General features: G+C 48.3%; 1 protein-coding gene across 3 annotated transcripts; it reads left to right on the top strand.

The window, feature by feature from the left end:
- The first annotated feature begins 1,008 nt into the window (after positions 1–1,008).
- Positions 1,009–18,442, top strand: DMKN (dermokine). Of its 3 annotated transcripts, XM_031963778.1 has the most exons (23): positions 1,009–1,588; positions 1,839–2,015; positions 2,153–2,209; positions 2,503–2,550; positions 2,718–2,789; positions 4,115–4,159; positions 4,509–4,565; positions 4,776–4,802; positions 5,332–5,388; positions 5,520–5,582; positions 6,479–6,526; positions 6,644–6,688; positions 7,756–7,800; positions 9,141–9,209; positions 9,432–9,479; positions 9,673–9,720; positions 11,918–11,974; positions 12,295–12,342; positions 13,801–13,848; positions 14,178–14,243; positions 17,201–17,233; positions 17,340–17,387; positions 18,042–18,442. In XM_031963778.1, exons 1-22 carry the CDS (start codon positions 1,202–1,204, stop codon positions 17,385–17,387), a joined length of 1,593 nt encoding a protein of 530 aa, XP_031819638.1. In that variant the 5' UTR covers positions 1,009–1,201; the 3' UTR covers positions 18,042–18,442. The 3 variants fall into 3 exon arrangements, with proteins under 3 accessions (XP_031819638.1, XP_031819639.1, XP_031819640.1); XM_031963779.1 differs by lacking the exon at positions 7,756–7,800; XM_031963780.1 differs by lacking the exons at positions 11,918–11,974; positions 12,295–12,342; positions 13,801–13,848; ... (2 more) ...; positions 17,340–17,387; positions 18,042–18,442 and adding an exon at positions 11,112–11,252.
- The last annotated feature ends 289 nt before the right edge of the window (positions 18,443–18,731 follow it).

The raw sequence follows: 18,731 nt of genomic DNA on the forward strand, positions 1-18,731 counted from the left end.
CTTCGAGGAAGGACGGCAGCCAACTAACTCCCCAGTTTTGGAACACCCTCAATCCTCACCTCTGCTTCCTGACTTCCCAGGCTTCCTTCAAGTCCCAGCTAAAATCCCACCTTCTCCAAGAAGCCTTTCCCAGTCCCCCTAAAAGCTAGTGCCTTCCCTTGTTTGAGTTTCTCCACTTAATCCTGTCTATAACCTGTTTATACATCTTTGCACAGTGAAAGCAGGGATTATCTTTGAATTCCCAGAGTTTGGCACAAGATCTGGACATGTAGGGACTTAATAGATGCTTGTTGACTGACTTGAAGAGTTTGTGAAGAGGTATAAGGTGTAATAAGCCTGGAAAGACAGTCTGGACTCTGGTTGGGAAGGACTTTAAACAGAAATTGTTGAGGCAATAGGGAGCCAACCCGGGGCTTTTGAGCTTGGTTAGGGCTGTACCATTTTGGCAGCAGTGGGAAGATGAACTGGAGGGAGGAGCAGAGATTCCAGGCAGACCAAAATTCAAAATGACAGAGATGAAAACAATGGAAAAAGACACTCCCAAAAGGCAGGGACTGAGAGAGAGAGATCTAGAAAGAGAGAGAGACAGAGATCTTGTTCCACTCACGTGTCTTTGCTGCCTCGTGGCAAACCTTCCCATTCAGGCCGAGCCAACACACTCAGCTGTTATTCTCCATCCCCGCTCCTGACGGGCTGTCCCTACCTGGGCGTTCTCCCTCCCCAGGTATGCCCTCGCATCCACCTTCAAGTGAGACCAATGGTTTCTCTCCTGGGGTGCCCTTCTCCCCACCCAGCGTTCTAAATTCCTCTGGTGAGGAAACTGGGATATTGTCTGTCCCTCCCTGCCTCCTCTCCTTGCTCCCTCCCATTGCAACACAGACATTCAATTATAGCTCATTACCTTATCGTCAGTCAGTGAATCACTGGGGGCGGAGGGGTCTGGGGGCCCACCCCATTTTGTCACCTCCCTCTCCCTGTCAATGTATAAGGAGCAGTGGCTGGAGGAAGGATTCTGGGGAGTCAGGGAACCAAGGAAAGAAGAGAAGGCCATAGACACAGAGGGGCGGCAGACGGGAGGTTGAGAAAAGAGGGAACTAGAGGAAGGAGAAGAGAAACCAGAAGGAGAAGGGAAAGTGTGAGACAAGAAGAATAAAACTTAAAAAAAAAAAAAAAAGAAAAAAGAAACGAAGAGGAGGCAGAGATGAAACTGGAGGAATTCCTCTTGGGCCTTATATTGTCCCTGTCCTTCAGGGGCAGCTGGGGCGCCCCGCTGAATGCAGAAGGGCCCCCAGGGGCTGCCGGGGGAGAGGTTGCGGAGAGGGTCGGGGAGGCTGTTGGCGAGAGGGTTGGAGAGGCCGTGAGACATGGGTTTGAGGAGGCTGTTAACCATGGAATTAGGGAAGCTATTGGTCCTGGGGTTGGACAGCCATTTGGTCACGGGTTGCAGGATATAGGGAACGCCATCAATCATGCCGGGAGTTCTGTGGGTAAAGAGATCAGTAATGTCGGGGAGACAATCGGTCACGGGGCTGATAATCTAGCCCATCGTCCATGGCTGGGGATCCATCATGGCGCCAGCAATCCTAATGTGAGTGGAAGGGAAGAGTGAAAGAAGTGGGGTGGGGAGGAAGGGTTGGGGGGGGGCAGATAGATCGTGTGCGTCCAGAAAACTGGCACAGGGATAGGGTTCGAATGTCCACTCGCCCCCGTGGCCTGTCACAGTCTTTGTCTGTTGCCCTTCTGTCCCTCTTTCTCGGTGGCTTTTTCTCCATCTCTTTCTCCTAGTCTCCCTTCGCAGTCAGTAAAGGACGCCAACTCCAAGGATGCTCTCTTTGCAGACACATAATGGACTGCTCTCAGGTGGAGGGCACGGGATCCTTGGAAGCGGCTCTCACACTGGTCATGGGCTCTTGGGAGGACATGGAAGTGCAAGCAGTGGTGGAACCAGCCCTCAAGGAGGTTTACAGGGCCAAGGAAGCCAGGGCGGTTTATCCGGTCAGGGAACCGGTCTTCAGGTAAAAGAAACCAGCCCATGATCCTCCACTAACTACTAGTCTTCTCCCTCAAATCTTTCAACTCCCTCCTCCCCCCAGGACCGCCACCCTAACCCACCTGTTCTCCACCTGTTATTTCCCTCTCCCTCTCATTGTAGGGTGGTAATTCAGGAAGCGGAAAGCTGGTAGAGAGGAGCAGCAGCCAGGAATCAGGGGTAAGAGGGAAATCTGGGGAGGAGGCCGCTGGGAAGAGGGATATTGGAGAAGATGGTGGTGGGTGAGGAAAGAGAGGTGAAAAGAGAATTAGGAAAAGTGGGGAAAGCAATGAGGGGAAGACAGGAGAATAAGTGGTGAGGAGGAATGATGGGAAGGCCTTTGTGGGGAGAGGGAAAGGAGGGAGGACGGGGATGATCTCAGATCTAGAGGAATACGCTAGATTGGAAGGGATTCAAATTCTGACTTGAGGAAACCTGAACTTCCTAATTCCTCAATCTACTTTTCCCTTTAGTGCACCAACCCCCCCTCCTCTGGGTCAGACAGTGGAAGTACCTCTGGGGTAAGAAGATATGGGAAAACTGAAACATGTTCTGGGGGTGGGGAAGTCTCTCCCTCACTCATTCCAGGTGTCCACCCAGGAGGGGAGAAGAGAGGGAGGGGAAGGCTGGAGGATGAATGGAGGTAAACATCTTGATTTCTCTGACTGTGTCACTTCCTTTCCCTTAGGGCGGCAGTAACTCCCAAGAATACAGTAACAGTATCAGCAGTACTCCAGCCTCCTATGCAAACTCCCAAAAGGTGAGCCTGGTGTCACACACAGAAGGTGGCCACCCCTCCCTCTAATTTCCGTCCCCTCAGCAGACACCTGCAGGTCCAAAGAGCCGGGGGCTTCTGCCTTTGGCCAGCATCCAGCATCTTGGGGGGTGGTAGAAGGATCCTTGTCGGGATAAGGTGGAAAAACACTCACCACGGCCTAAAAGGGCCAGCCAAGCGCCCAGAGTCGGGCCAGAGGCCATGGAGCAGCTCATTTAAGAAGGGAGAACAGAAGGAGGGGTGAGGAAGGGGAGACTGGCTTATGAATCACAGGATCATTAATGCAGAGAGCTAGGAGAGATCCCAGGGACTGTCCCATCCACTCCCTCATTTTGCAGAGGAGGAAACTGAGACCCAGGTGATATCACACAGGTTCAAGTGGCAGTCAGCCTTTGAACCGCAAACTCTACTTGTAGGTACCTTTGCTAACCATCCTAGGCTCAGAGGCAGCAGAGAGTCAGTCAATTAACAAGCATTTGTTAAGGACTTATCTGTGTGCCCCACCCTAGTGCTGGGGATGAAAAAAAGGGCAAAAACATCTCTTGCCCTGGAGTTTACAATCCTTTTTATTATTTATTATTTCTATTTATTTATTTATTATTTTTGCCCCAGTTACATGTAAAAAAGAATCCCCCCTTTTTTGTTGTTTTTTTTTGGTGGGGGGAGGCAACTGGGATTAAGTGACTTGCCTGGGGTCCCCCAGGTAGGAGGTATTAAGTATCTGAGACGGGCTTTGAATTCCGTCCTCCTGACTCCAGGACTGGTACTCTATCAAAAAGAATTTTTAACCTTCGTTTTTAAAACTTTGAGTTCCAGAATCTTCCCCTTCCTCCTCCCCACTCCCCGTCATTGAGAACTCAAGCCGTTCAATATAGGTTCTATATGCCCAGAGCTCACAATCTAACGGGGGAGACCATGTACATACAACTATATACAGAGAAGAAATATACAGGATAAGTGGGGGACAGCCTTAAAGGGAAGGCTCTAGGATTCGGGAGAGGGTAGGAAAGGATGGAAGTGAAGCTAAGACTTGAAGGAAGTCAGGAGGCAGCCAGAGGAGAGAGTTCTTTTCTGAGAGGAAGTGGGTGGGCTGGCAAAGCCTTCCTGCAGAAGGTGGGACCTTTAAGGAGGAGAGCAGCTATGGCTGGACCACAGTCCCATGATAGGGTGATGAGAGAGAAAAAAAGGGAGACAGCCTTCACTACGGTCAGAGACCATCTCCTCTGGTCCTGGCTGGCTGATGTTGCAGCTTAACTCCCTTCTGCATTCATTCCTTCCCCCTAATAACCTTATTCCAAATCTTTGCCCAGGCCACAAGCCCAGAATCAACCACTAGCGGAGGCAGCAGCAAACAGGTGAGCGCTATAAAGAGTTTTCTGATTTACTGCGTTCTAGGAGGTGGTAAAGGATGGAGGTTGTTCCCTCGACCCCTTCCCTACATCCCAACCAAGATCGAACCTAAATTTAAAAGCTAGCTTGCTATCCAAGTCTCTTCCATAAAAACAAAACAAAACAAAAAAAAAACACACAGATGGGAAGCCATAATTTTGTTTTCCAGCCCTGTTGAGAAGGTGGGAAGGGATGGTTGGGGACAGGAGGAGAGAGAAGCAATGAGTTGCTGACCTATAAAGAAAGCCTGGGTGCATCGGTTATCACACTTCTAAGTCCTTCTATGGCAACCTCAGAATTCTCCCTCTTTTTTAGGGATCTACTTCATCTTCTGGCAGTGGTGGAAGTAGCGGAGGCAAAGGCGGTCAAGGGGTGAGTGTGTGCTGGGAAGGATGGATAGTGGGGATTAAAAATAGCATTAAGGATTGGGGGCTTGGAACTAGATTGGGGTGTTAGGATGGGGCTCAAGGCCTGATTTGGGATTTGGTTCATTGAAGTGTGACTGAGTTCCTGGGATTTTATGGTGTGGGTTTCTAGTGCCAAGGTCTACCCCTAAAACTTTCTCTTCTTTTCCCTTCTCAGTGTGAGAACCCGGACAGTGGAAGCAAGGTGAGCTTCAGAAGCTGTTAATGGCCAGTTACCATCGTCATTCTTACAAGGAACACTACTCTTAGAAATCAATAATCTCAGCCCCAATCCTGCTGACCCCTTACTCCATTTTTATCTTTCAATCTCAACCTGATACCAACTATGGGGTACCCTTGGTCCTAACAGGAGCTCTGAAGCTTTTACAAGAATTTAATAATCCAATAAGATATATGAGGGCATGGGAATAAATGTAGAATTCACACAGTAGGAGCAAGTCTCTACAAGTCTTAAGCAGCCGAGTCTGTGCCAAGGTACATTACACACCAGGACAAATTTTAAAGGTACACCGTGGAGGTGACTGGTAAAGTCTTTGGCGAGTTATGAATATTTTTGGGTGACAAATAACTCTCCTGTTTGTTTATTTGGTGAATCCTGATTTCATATCAGTTTTGCTTAAAGCAAGACTAGCTGACAGCATAGTCTTGGTGCATCGGTTATCACACTTGTAAAATCCTTCTATGGCAACTTCAGAATTCTCCCTCTTTTTTAGGAATCTACTTCATCTTCTGGCAGTGGTGGAAGTAGCGGAGGCAAAGACAGTCAAGAGGTGAGTGTATGCTGGGAAGGGCAGCAGATGAGGAAGGGAGCCATCAGTCTTTAATGGAGTTAACCAAGGGATTTGTCGCCAGATTTTGGGAAAGCAAAGCCCATTCTTGTCTGTCTCTTCTTCTCACCCAGGGAAGCAGCTCTCAGGACAACGGACAGAGTGGAAACAAACCTGACAGTGACGCCATCATCCGGGTAAGGAGCCTGGAGACTGAAGATCCTGCTTCTTAGAAAGAATAAGCCAGATCATGCCAGAGAGAATGGGGATTAGCTCTCAGTCATCTGTGCTAAGGAAGGGAAGCTGAGGGGTAGACGGCCATCAACTTGTCTCTCTGAGTTTGATCATTTAGTGGAATATACATGTATCTAGTGATTTGGGGATCTTAAGGTCTTGAATAATTGATGGATGTGAAAAATCTCACTGGGAAGAAGCTGGAAAGTCATCCAGTCTCCCCACATTCAATTCCTGTCTGCTTTCTCATTCACAGACTGAGGAAAAGCATCCATCTAAGTTGGATCTTTCCTCCTCTTTCCCAACCGAGCTTTTTAGCAGCAGTGGCTGAGTCTGATTTTTTCTCACAGAACCTAGTAGAGAACCATGGATCCCATGGGTGATCCTCTTCCCCAAATTGAAGCTTGCTGGGCTCACCCCTTCCCTGGAGGAGGGTGAAGAAAATAAAGTGCTTTGGTTTGCAAGGCCTCCCCTCCCAAACTCCAGTTGGGCAGCGGGGTGCTTGTGGAAATGAAAATGAATTGATAACATCAAGAAAGAACTTAAGTAAGCAAGGGAGGTGATACTGTCAACAATGAAAGGTGAAACAAGATTTTCACGCTCCACATAGAGATAGGATCAGGTTTTGCTAAGGGAGGGAGGGATCGAGTGAGGGAGGGAGGTTAACTCTCTATTTCATGGAGTTCCAGAAAGTCCTTTATGTCCCTGTCTCTACGTTCCGAAGACCACCCTGCTATTGGGAGAGAATCCAAAAGGGTTTAAGGAAACCTCAACTTCTCTGAGATCATGGAGTCTTCTAGCTACTCCCAATTGTCTTCCTCAATCCCTGCCTCTAACTTTCTATTCCATCTTCCCACAGGATACAATCAATCATGGGAAAGACATCCTTGGAAGCATCAATAACCAGGTGAGGATGGAATGAGGATTGGGTTTGGGAGGAAATGGAATTGATGGACAGGATGCCAGGTTCCCTGATCTCTGGAGGCTTGATTTGTCTCCTTCTCTCTCTCTCTCCTCTTTTCAGGGATCTGGTCCAGGAGGACAGAATGGAGCTTCTGGGGGTAACTTTGTGAGTCCTACTTTATTTCTCCATTGCTATTCAGAGGGGTGTCTGATGGAGGAAAGTCAGATGAGACTAGCTGGGACATGATTCATAAAGAAATATGTATTTTAAAAGTTAATATACATGGATAGCCAGAAAAAAATAAAACAATAAAGATTTTTAAAAAAATTAAAAAGACTAGCTAGGATATGGTCGAGTGTGGCCAACTCCCTACTTTTTCACATGGAGATCACCCAGAGGACCCATGATCCTCTCCTAGGTGTTGCAAGAAAAATCAGACCCAGCCGCTGCTCCTAGAAAGTACCGTTGAGCAAAAAGAACACTTACATTTGCACGCTATCATGAAATGCGTTAAGAATATTCAAAGAGCAAACATGTCAGGACTGCTAAGGAGCCACTGGAGCTAGTCAGGGAGGGCTTCCTGGAGGAGGTCAGATTGAAGTCATATTAAAGAATAGATGAGAGAGAGATAACTGAAAGGGGTGGGACATGAAGAGGAGATGGTTGGAAAGCTTTCTTGCCAGTTGAAAAAATGAGAAAAAAAATCAGGCCAGAACAAAGGAGGGAGTCAGAGATGACTTATAGGAGAGGTATGTCCAGTTCCACCTGTCTTGATAACTCCCTGTACATTAGATAAGACAATTTCAAAATGCGGAGAGGACCCTTTACCAAGACCAAGGAAAAAACACTGACTCTGGAGCTAGGAAGCTAACTAGCTGAATTCAAAACATAAGCATATTGAGTGTTATAATCACTTAGGGTTTTTCAAAATATCTGAAAATCTCCATGTTCAAATGCAAATGTAGTGTTGAAAGAGAAAGAACATTGGGTTGGGAGCTCTGGACAGTGTGAGCACTGGTTGGAACATCTTGTTTACTGTAGTTATGAAGAGTGTGGCAATGAAGACTATGGAATATCCTAGCTGAAGTGGACCAGGCACTTCTGTTCTATTCTATTATTCTTGAATAGAATAAGGAGTATTCTATTATAGTCTAATAATATTCTATCTAATTATATAAACTATGTTTATATATATTGATTTGTCTCCTTCTCTCTCTCTCTCCTCTTTTCAGGGATCTGGTCCAGGAGGACAGAATGGAGCTTCTGGGGGTAACTTTGTGAGTCCTACTTTATTTCTCCATTGCTATTCAGAGTGGTGTCTGATAGAGGAAAGTCAGATGAGACTAGTTGGGACATGATTCATAGTTTAAATTAATCCATGAATAGATAAGGAGGTGTTTCTATCATATAGAAACATCTCCTTATCCCAAATTTTCCATAGTCCTTTGTATGGCCTCAGCCTTTGCATTTACTTTCTACTTTGTAGGGAATTTATTTGTTTGCATGTCTTATTGCCACTAGCACATTTTCAGATCAATTCAATATAATATAGCGAGAATTTAGCAAAACCTTGACAACATTAGGGATAAGGAAGAAAAAGAAAATAAAAAATGCCTGTCCTCAGGAAGTTTACATTCTACTAGGGTGGACAATATGAACCTACATCATAAGATCCTAGATCTAGAGTCCAACCCTCTCAATTTGTAGATGAGAAAATTGAGATCAAATCAGGTTAAGTGAGATTCCATGGGGAGGGAACAGCAGGAGTAAGATTCAAATCCAGCCTAGAGCCAGTATTTTTGCATATGAATAAATCCAGGGTAATAGGAGGGAGTGCAGAACACTAACAGCAGGGTGTGGCAAGGACTCTGGAGAAATCCCTGAGAAGTAGGGTTTCTGAGGTGATCTAAGAAGGAGGACAAAGATTCCAAGAGCTGTGCTTGAATAGGAGATGCACCAGGAGCTCTAAAAAGGCACAAACTCTGGTTGAGTGTAAAGACTTGGTTCATAGGATCTGAGTTCCAATTCTGTTATCCCACTTAAGAGCTTTATAGCCTTGTTCATAACCTCTCCACATCCCCATTCCTTACTTGTAAAGTGGGAAAGAAAATTTATATTTCATGGGGTTATTGTGCTGTGAGGCACAACCTTATGTTTCTCTCTGGGGGTGTCTCTGTTGGTCTGATTCTCTGTCGTCTCTGTGTAAGTCTCTGTCTCTATCTCTGTGATCTCTCTCTATGTCTTTTTGCCTCTCTGTCTGTCTCTGTCTCTATCTCTTTCTCCCCCTTTCTCTCTCCCTCCCCTCTTCTTTCTTCTACAATGCTGTACCCTTAGTGATCATTTCATGAATGTTCCTTTTGGACATGGATGACTAAGACTCAGGTCAGGAGAGTACATATGTGTTTAGGAGGTGGTCAGAGGGGACAGTCACTGAGTCTACCAGCTTTAAGAGCTAATGCCAGGAGGGTGAGGGAGAAGGTTTCCCGTGATGCTGCTGAGGCCCCTTGGGAGAAGTCAGACCAGGGCAGAGAAGGGCTGAGGCTTCAAATGAGGGGGCGGGGGTGGGGGGATCTGATACTCTCTGTGATTCACTTTTCTTTGCCCCCTCCTCATACAGGGATCTGGGCCTTACTCAGCTGGAGAAAGAATAGGAGAAACTGAGATCAATGGTGGAAACGGAGCTTATGTGCGTACTGCCCTGACTGGCATGTTACATTTACATGTGGAGGGACCAAGGGAATGGGACCACTTGGAGGCAAGGGATTTGTGGGCCCCCTGTTGTCCTGGCATGTGGTCTTGCACCAAGCCCTTTTTGACCCAGAACTCAGGTGTCCTGTTGATAAATCTCATCATTTAAGAGAGTCTTGGGATGACCCTCTCACCCCTTATTCTCATTTCTGTTCCTTAGAATGGTCCCAACGCTCAAGGCTTCTTCAACTTTGACACATTCTGGAAGGTGAGTCTGGTAAACAGCATCCCCCCTTCCCTCCCCTCCCCTCCCAACTGAGCCGTTCTGTCCCCCGATTGTCCAGATGCCACCTGTTCAGGTGTAGGGGTCCCTGGGCTGCTGGGTTGTGTTGGTGGTGTGCTCTTGTTCCTAGGCTCTGCCCACATTTTGATCTAATTTCGTCCCTCCTTTTTCTCTGCAGAATTTTAAATCCAAGCTGGGTTTTATTAACTGGGATGCCATAAACAAGGTAAGGACTGAGCTGGGAGGCCAGGACATATGGGTCCTTGAGAGTAGAAGAGTGGAGGGGAAAAAGGGAGTAAGACAGGCCCAATTGAAACCTCTGAGGTAGAGGGAATATATGGAGTATGTTGACACTGAGATAATCTAGTCCATCTCCTTACATTACTAGGGAAGGGATGGGCGGGGGACTGGACATCAGAGCAAGAACTCAGATCAGTCTCCTGACTGAAAGTCCCTGGTTATCCTGACACATCCCCTAAGGATGATGAACCCTGATTTAGGCTAGGAGGCTGGAAGCAGAGGGGGATCTCTCTAGATCCTTGGAAGAGAGAGAGTATTTTGTGGGAGAGACTTGGAACCTATGGACAGGACATGGAAAGAACTCATTGATGCTTTCCTCATACAGTTCTTGATGGGTGAAGGGCCTTGTGCCTCAGTTTTCCTCTCTCTCTAAAGCAAGTTAATTTATCCAGTTCTCATAGTATATGGGATCAGGGAGAGGAGATGGGGTATGAACAGTAGAAAGAGCAGGGGACCAGTCTCTGCTACCACTTGTGCCAAATCGCCCCGCTGGGCCTCATTTTTCTCATAGAAAATGCGGGCAATGGTGTATGAGGTCACCATGGTGCTATGTATGGAGTGTGACATGGTTGATCAGGGCTGGGAGGCAGGAAATGCATGAGCAGGATCATCCCAGAAAGTTAGACTCCTGACACTTCCTTCTTGGAAGTAATCTGTACTGGCTTGCACATTTTGAGTTGACTGATCCATTTGGAAAGTGATTGCCTATTTAGAGCTCAGGAGAGAATGGACAGGATGGGAAGAACTTGCCAAAGGCTGAAGGGACAAGGACACATGGGCAATTCCAAGTAGGAGACAGAGAACTGAGGAATCGTGGTCCCGCTTTTGCAGAATGTCCAGTCTGAGGGAGAAGGGATTTACTCTCAGGGAGTTCCTACTTCACTAAGGAGACGTGGTCCCTCAGGGAATCATATAAAGTCAGAGAGTTTGTGGTCTGGTTAGAGAGACGGGACACACACCCATATAACATCTATCCAGATATTAATAGAATATTACCTTAAATGTAAACAAATATAATGAAAATAAATCTCAGGCTGGAGGGGAAGGGAGGAATGGTCCCGAGAAGGGAGCCTTTAGAGGGAAAATTCCATAGTGGAAATAGGGATTGGGATACTAGAAGCAGATCAGGTCAGGAGGACAGCTATTATGAAGAGACCTTCCTGCCCAATACTGGAAATTTTGATTTGGACATGATGGACAACCGGGTATCACTGGGGAGGTTCTGGATCAGAGCTCCAAATACGATCTAGTCCATCTTACCTAGAATTGCCACCCCCACCCCCAGAGCTCCCTCTCAGAGCTTATTTTTTTGCCCAGGACCAGAGGAGCTTTCGCATCCAGTGATTTCCAGACGAGGAGTTGCCAGATGGATGGGACCCTCAGGTCCCACTCCCAAATTCCCTAAAATGAGAATATTTCCTTCTCCTTTAAATAAACCGCAGCTCCCCTGTACTGTCAGTCTCTGCTCTTTCTTGCCGTCTTTTTCATGTTTAAGGGGGAGAGGGTTGAAGGGGAAGAGTGAGGGCCAGGGTTTGGGAGGGGAAGCACTGGGCAGGGGGTGGGGTCTCACCACTGAGCTCTCCCTCCAGGTCTGGTTCCTTTTATTATAATGGAGAGGGAATCCTTTTATTATTAATTCCTTTTATTATAATGGGGGAAAATCCAAAGCAAAGAATGTGGGTAATGGGGCTGGGATAATAGCTCTGTCAGTCTCTGGCTCCCACATCTTCCTTTCTACTTCATTGCCCAGAACTGAGCTTTCCTCCACTCAATCCACCACCTCTCCCTTAGAGGCTCCAAGCTGTCTGTGTCCAGCTCCTCCCAAGTCTTTAGTCACTATGAAAGATTGTTGGTGGCAATGAGGTTGGGGAATGGGAGGGAGAAGAGAGAAAAAGGGAGGAGGGAAAAAAGAGAAAAACAGAGAGAAAGAAAAAAAACAGAAAGAGAGACAGAGAGAGAGAGGAAGGAGAGAGAGGTGAGAGAGGAGAGAAGAGAGAGGAGAAAGAGAGAGAGAGTGTTGGGGACAGACAAGAAATCTCAGAGAGAAAGCCACACACACTTGTGCCAAAGGAGCAGGGAGGAGTGAAGCTCCCAGCTAATTTGCTTCCACTTTTCCTCCACAGCGTCACTTCCCACGCCCCAGTACTCGGGTCTTCCTTTACTTGAGACGGCTCTGGGAGGTAGGAGAAGCCCCTCAGTCAATCCCCTCCCCTCTCGAAATGTGGCCCTCCTTTAAGCGCTCATCCCTCATGTTCTCCTCAATCTCATTTCCTTCCTAAGACCAAGACCTGGTCCACTTCTAATTGCCCCATTATGGTACCATTTGATAAGGACTTTCACTACCGACCCCCACATCCTTGTCCCTTATCTTCATTTTGCACCTCACCCAAACCTGGTACCTGGTGCTGATCTCCATGCTAGGCCCAAGGCTGTCCCTCCCCGAACACCCAGAACCTTCCCCCGATGTCTGGGAACATCTCTTCTTTTCCTATCCTTGTAGGATTTCAAGCAGAACACACCTTACATCAATTGGAAAATGATCACCGAGGTAATGGGGCTGGGGTCCCTGGCTCTGGGTCTGGGAACTCTGCCTGGCCGGCAACTTGCTGACTCAGCCCCCTGCCCTACTTAGCGCCTTTGTCTGTTTAGGCAACCCTGGGTGGAGGTGGGAGTTAGGGTATGGAGGGAAAGCTATGACTCATAGGGGAGGGAGGTCCTCCCAGCCTTCCCAGGTATAAAAACCCAGGGCCTGGAGGTTGGGACAGTGCATCTCAAGCTGCAAGAACATGAAAGCGCCGACTGTCTCTGCTCTGCTGCTGCTGCTGCTGCTTAGCTTGTCGTGGCTTGGGGGGAGCCATGGCAGGGTGGGTAATGGAACGAGGGAAGGGAGGGCAGGAGAGCAGTCGCTTGGTACCCGTTCCTCCACTGTCGAGGATTTTGGAGTCCTGGGCCCAGCTGATGAAGGAGACATGAGAGAGAGACTTTGGGGAAGGGAAACTAAGTAAGATTATTGGAGTCAGCGCATGAAGAAAGATCTGGTTAAGGGCTTTGTTGATTTGGATGGGGAATGGCGGGACACTTGGGTCTTGGAAGATCAGGGGTTCAAATGTAGGCCAGTTAGGCCCTGGAAGGGAACTGTAATTAGGAGGCACCGAGGTCTCAAAAAGGGGGGTTTGGACTTGATGCTCCAGGTCCTGGGGAAGCGTTGGAGGGGTAGAGGTGGCCATGAGCAGGGGGCTGGAGTTGGAGGTCTGCTTTAGGCTGTGTTTAGGATTTGCATTTTTCTGGAAGGGAGGAGGTGAAGATTGGGGTGGGGTGGGGGCAACACGGTCCCCTTGCTTTGGGCTGAGCTTTCTGAGCAGAATCCAAGTCAAGTTGGAGTCTGCTGTCCTTATTTCTTTCTTTCCCTTGGAAAGTCAATCTTAGGACTCATTTATAGGTCACTGTGAAGAGTTCTTTGGGCTAGAAACATTTTATAGACTCCTACACGGGAGTCTGGGTGTAGTAAGGGAGAAAGTGGGTGGGGGTTTAGAGAATGACATTCATGGATGGGTTGATGGGAGCCAGGGCTGGGGGCTAGATCCTGGGAGTGGAACAGGGGCTGGGGGAGTGAGACAGGGTGGAGGCTGGCTTATTTAGGCTCACACCCAAGCAGCTGGTGTGGGGCTGAGCTTTTTCCACCTGTTGCTCCAGACCAAGGAGAGCCCAGGTGTCTGGGTTTGGGGTGAGGAGGGCGGGTCCAGATCAGTTCTCTGCCCCCCCCCAGCCCCACCCTGTGAGTGTTGAAATCAACAACTTAGATCTATCTGGGGCACCCCCCTTCCCCGTCGGGCTCCCTGCCCTCTGTGTGGGCAGCTCCTGGTACCCAGGGGCTCCTGGGAGGGGAGGGCAGGATACCTGGGTTCTTCGAGGCCATGGAAAGTCGTGCAGCTTTCCTCAGGTCCTGGGATCGAGGGGTGGATGGAATTGCTGGCAGAAGCACTAAGTGCCCTTCCTCCCCTTTTAGAACGAAGAGGAACTTAATCTTCAGAAGAGGGCTGGGGGTGTGAACCAGGTAAGTCCCAACCCAGAGAGATACAAAACCAAGAGTCCTTATTCCCAAGGAGCCAAAAGATGCCCCAGAAAGGGCCACAATCTCACTCTTAGAGAATCTGGGGACTGGCGATGGGAGGGTGTGAGATAAGCAGAGAAAGTTCCCAGGGGGAAGGAGCTCTCTCTGCCTAACGTTGATCAAGGCTACAGGGAAGCAGAGAAGGGAGAAGGGATCCCAAACTATGGGGAGATGGGCATTGTGGGGTCTCAGAGGGGACAATGGGCAAGGAACTCTGGGAAAGCAGATGAGCCGCCATGGAAAGCCCTCTCCCCTTCTCCCCGATCTCACAGAGCTTCAATCAGCAGGCGTACCCCACTCCTCAGGCAGGACAGTACCCCTACGGAACAGCAGCTAAGGTAAGGCCTGCTGAACCCTGCGCCGCCTTCCCACGGAGTCCTGCCTGCAAGTAGAATGGGAGAAAGGGCAGCTTTCTCCATCAGCACTGGGATTGCTCACGTCTGGTCTCTCTCAAAGTAAGACAGGGCTAATAACAGCATCTTCCTCTCAGGGCTCTTGTGAGGATCCAATGCTATTGGTAAAGTGCTTAGCCCTGTGCCTGGCATACAGGAGGCACTTAATAAGTACAGTTTCCTTTCTTCCTGTGCCTCAAAACCAATCTACTCTAGCCCCATTGCTTAGCTCTAGCTGTTTTTCTGCCGTTAATGACAGGCACTCAGGGAGATTGCTTCCAGTGGAGCTTCTGGAGGGGGGCATTCCCTCCACCAGTCATGTGCCCACCTACCCACCCATGCCTGCCCTTCCCCAGCGGCTTTTGTTCATGTGCTCCCATAATGTTATGACTAAATGAGCCTGATTCTCCCAGAATGGAGACCAAGAATCCCTCGGGAATCTCCTGTGGGGTTACTGGGTAGGGAAGAGAGAGTTCAGCAATTCGGCCATCACAATCACACTCTCACACTCACACTCTCTCACACTTACACTCACACACATACACACATGCTACATGTACCACATACCTCACTCCCATGCCCACAGCTAAGGGAGAAGGGAGGGCAGCCTGAGTGAGCAGGAGAGTGAAGTCGATTGTTGGGCCACAGCCAACTATCCTCTCCCCTCTGAGTCACTCCTGACCAGTAAATCCAGGAGATGCTCCTGGTTGTGAGGGGCTTTCTTTCCTCATGTAAACAGGCCCTTTTACCAGAGCCCCCCGCTTTAGCTCTGGTACCCCCTTTAGCTCTGATGCTTCCCACCAACTCTGGTTCCCCCCCAGCTCTAGCTCCCCCCCATCTATGGTTTTCCCCCAGCTTTGGTTCTTCCCCCAGCTCTGATTTCCCTTCCCCAGCTCTGGTTTCCCTTCCCTAACTCTGGTTCCCCTCCCCCAGCTGTGGTTCTCCCCCCATCTCTGGTTCTCCCCCCATCTCTGATTCTCCCCCAGATCTCTAGTTCTCCCTCCCCCAGCTCTGGTCTCTTCTCCCCAGTTCTGATGCCCCCCCCCCAGCTCTGATACCCCTGGCCTTAGCTCTCTCCCTCCTCACCTGGGTCTTTGTGTTTTCCTGTAGTCCTTCTGGACACCGGTTGGATCTCCCCTTGTCAGGTCCCATCTTGATTCCCTTTACAGATGTTGTGTAACATCCCACACGTGTCTAGTTATTTTCATGTCCTGTTTCCCACCAGAATGTGTGGGCAGGACAGGCATTTTTGCCTTTCTCTGCATCCCCGAAATGCTTATTCCACTTTTTCAGACCTGGCACCTAAGGGAATGTTTAATAAAAGTTTACTGGCTGGCTAAGTCACTGACCCAGTTAAATGACTTGTCCAGGAACACACATGTTAGACACACGTGGGCAGCCCCTGGCCAGGCTCTTCATCACTCGGCCAGGCTATGGGAAGTCAGACTGGTCCTAAAGGCAGTCACGGAGCAAGCCAGCCATGGAGCAAGCCAGCCAGAAAATCTTTGGGACTCAGTGTCTGCTTCATATCTAGATAACCAGGTTGGGTGCCAAGGGAAGGGAGAACAGAAGAGAGTAGGACAAAAAAAAGGGAAGTCAGGAAAGTGGCTGAGGGTGCGATGATTAAATCAATGAGGAGGGACACAGGGCTGCACCTGGGATGTCTCTGGCATGAGGAACAGGCTCCTTCTACCAAAGAGGTCCCCACCCCTCTAGAGAACTGCCTGGTGCCACACGTGTGCCAGGGCCAGAGCATTAAGCCCCAGCTCCAAGGCTCTGTACTCAGCCATCCTCCTGCCAAAGGAAAAACACAAACTTTCTAAAGGCTTTACAGAAGCTTGCTTTGTTCTAAAGTCTGGATTTTTTTTTAATCACAAAGGATGCAATTTTAGAAAGGTAATCAATAGGACAAATAATAAGCAAGTGTAGGCAACTAGGTAGTCTTTTCTCGAGGGTCCTTTGAGCAGACAAGGGTTTCTGCTCCTAGGAGAGGAGAGAGGAAGAGGGAAGAGTGGGATGACTTTTCCAGGGTTCTCTGAAGGATGGGAGGAAAGTCTATAAAGCCAACATGGAGAAGCCCTCAACTTTCAGGGCTGAGAATAGGGATACTAATAGCATTGTGATTACACTGAGGCAAATGTTCAGGTGCTGGGAATCTCTGGGACCACATCCTTCTTCTCCTTCCCTCCCCTCCTTCTTATTTCCTTCTTTCCTTTTACGCTTCCTCCTTCCCTTTGTCCACCCATCCCTCCTTCTCTTCTTTTTTTCCTCCCTATTTTCTTCTCTTTCCTCCTCTCTCCTTCCTTTCTCTTCTCTTTCCTTTCCCTTCCTTCTTCTAAACCCACCTCATCCCTCTCTCTCTCTTTCCTCCCATCCCATTTTCCAAGCTCTCTTCTAGCTCTAAACAGATAATTCTATTGAATTTGAATACCACAGAACTAGGAAAGTAAATCTGACTCTCAACTATTTAAAGAGTGGGATGAATTCCCAAGCCCAAGAAAAATGCTTTTGAGGTTTCTTCCTCTGCATTAATTTCATTTTAAATGTCACCTCTAACCCAACGAGGTACTTGGGAAAAACTAGATAGGGGGCTTCTGGGTTCTGAATTCTTGGCTGGGGGACAGGATTGGGAAAAAAAGAGGACAGCTCTGGGGTCCTGACCCCATGGACAGAGAAGGGTAATGGAGGCTATTGAGATCATCCTGAAACCCTGGATAGAAGGGATGGTTGGGAGTGCTAAGGACAGGGGGATCCCTCTTCTCTCTGGACCTGAGTTTCTTCACAAATAAAATGGAGAGGCCAGACTCTTTTAGGCCTCTCTCAGTTTTATAGCCTATGATTCGAACAGATCAATGAAAGCTGAGTGCCTTTCTCAAACCACCAATTTGATCTTGTCTCCACAGGGAGGGCAAAATGGACAAGTGGTAACTTCCTCGGTGAGTAACGGGGAGAATGGGGGTCTCTAGAACTGGAAGGATGGCAAAAGAAGGGCTGGGACCCTTGTGCCATTTGGTCCTCTCAAACGTTCTACCTTTTGTTTAGGCTTCTCGGGCACAACCGGACTTGCTCCAGTGGGTGAGGTTTTGGTAGGTGAGTTTCAGAATGGACTGAAATAAACCAAATGAATCCATAAATCCGTGGGTCATCCCCTTGGAGAAAGGAGGGACTCAGGATTCGGAGAGCCTTCCGGATTGGGGAAGAGATCCTTGGTGGGGTGTCTTCAGGAGCCAGTCAGCCAGGCCTCTGACTTGGGAAGGAAGCTGCAGGGAGCAAGGGACAGATTCAAAGGGAGGTAGACAAGGCTCACATTGGAGTCTATTGCTCTGAAGAAAGCTGCAGGATCCCTGACTGAAGTGAGCTTAATAGAGAAGAGGAAAAGAAATGGGAATATGCTGAGTGTGATCCCATAAAGGAGGGCATTGAGCCAGTGGGCTCTTGAGAGGTTTCTAGGAGGTTAATTGGCCAGTGGGTTTGGGAGAAGGCGGGAGACCTGGGCTTGTGAAGCAGAAGAGGAGGGGGCTTGCAAAGAGGGGTAGCAGCCTCTGTCAAGGCGGAAAGGCAGAAACATACATCCTGGGTGGGAGAAATGAGTTTAGCAGCAATGAGGCTAAACTTAGATGAGCTAAGCTATAATTAGCTAAACTTAGATGAGTTTAATTAGCCCATATTCAGGAAAGGGATAGGGAGACTGGAAAGAGTGTGCCTGGAAAGCTTTTAACATTTGTGTTCTCTCCTCTCTTTTAGAGCTCATAACTTCCAGTCATGATGGGCTGGCACACCTACTCTGAGGACCTCGGCCCACTCTACCCCTGTCCAACACTACCACTCGCCTGCTCCTTTCCCTGATACCTGAGACCCCTTTTCTTTCACAGACCCCATTTTTTAGTCTTTGTGTACCCATCCCCTGCTCTGCTATGTGACAATAGCCCGAACAGGTGGCCCAAACCCTGAGAGACGAGCAATACTCTCTCTCTAATCTAGCGGTTGCCATGACAATTGTACAGAAGGTACTTGCTGCTTTCTTTAGGGGTTCTCTCAGTGGAAATAAAACAAAAATGTTATCTGCAAATCTTTCTACTGGTCTTATTCCTCCATTGTAAATGAAGGAGGAGGAAGAGGTAAATAAAGAAATTTGGGGCACAGCATTTTCCTGTCCTCTTAACATTTATTTATCTGTTTTTAAGAACAGATTTTAAAAATCTGTTTGAAAAAAATTTAAAAATTTATTTATCTGTTTTAAAAAGAGGGTTCCCCCCTCTAGCACAGGCTGGAGTTCAGGGCCTGATCATCAGGTTTGCCCCCTCAAGCAAACAGGGAAGTCACAGTGCTGGGCAAAGCTACTAGTTCAGGAGAGTCACCAGCCTCAGTCTTCCAGGGAAGTGCAAGCATAGGATTTCACCTTTGGCTCCCACTGGCCAGTGGGCTATAGCACAA

This window comes from Sarcophilus harrisii, chromosome 3, assembly GCF_902635505.1.
Source record: "Sarcophilus harrisii chromosome 3, mSarHar1.11, whole genome shotgun sequence".
NCBI lineage: Eukaryota > Metazoa > Chordata > Mammalia > Dasyuromorphia > Dasyuridae > Sarcophilus > Sarcophilus harrisii.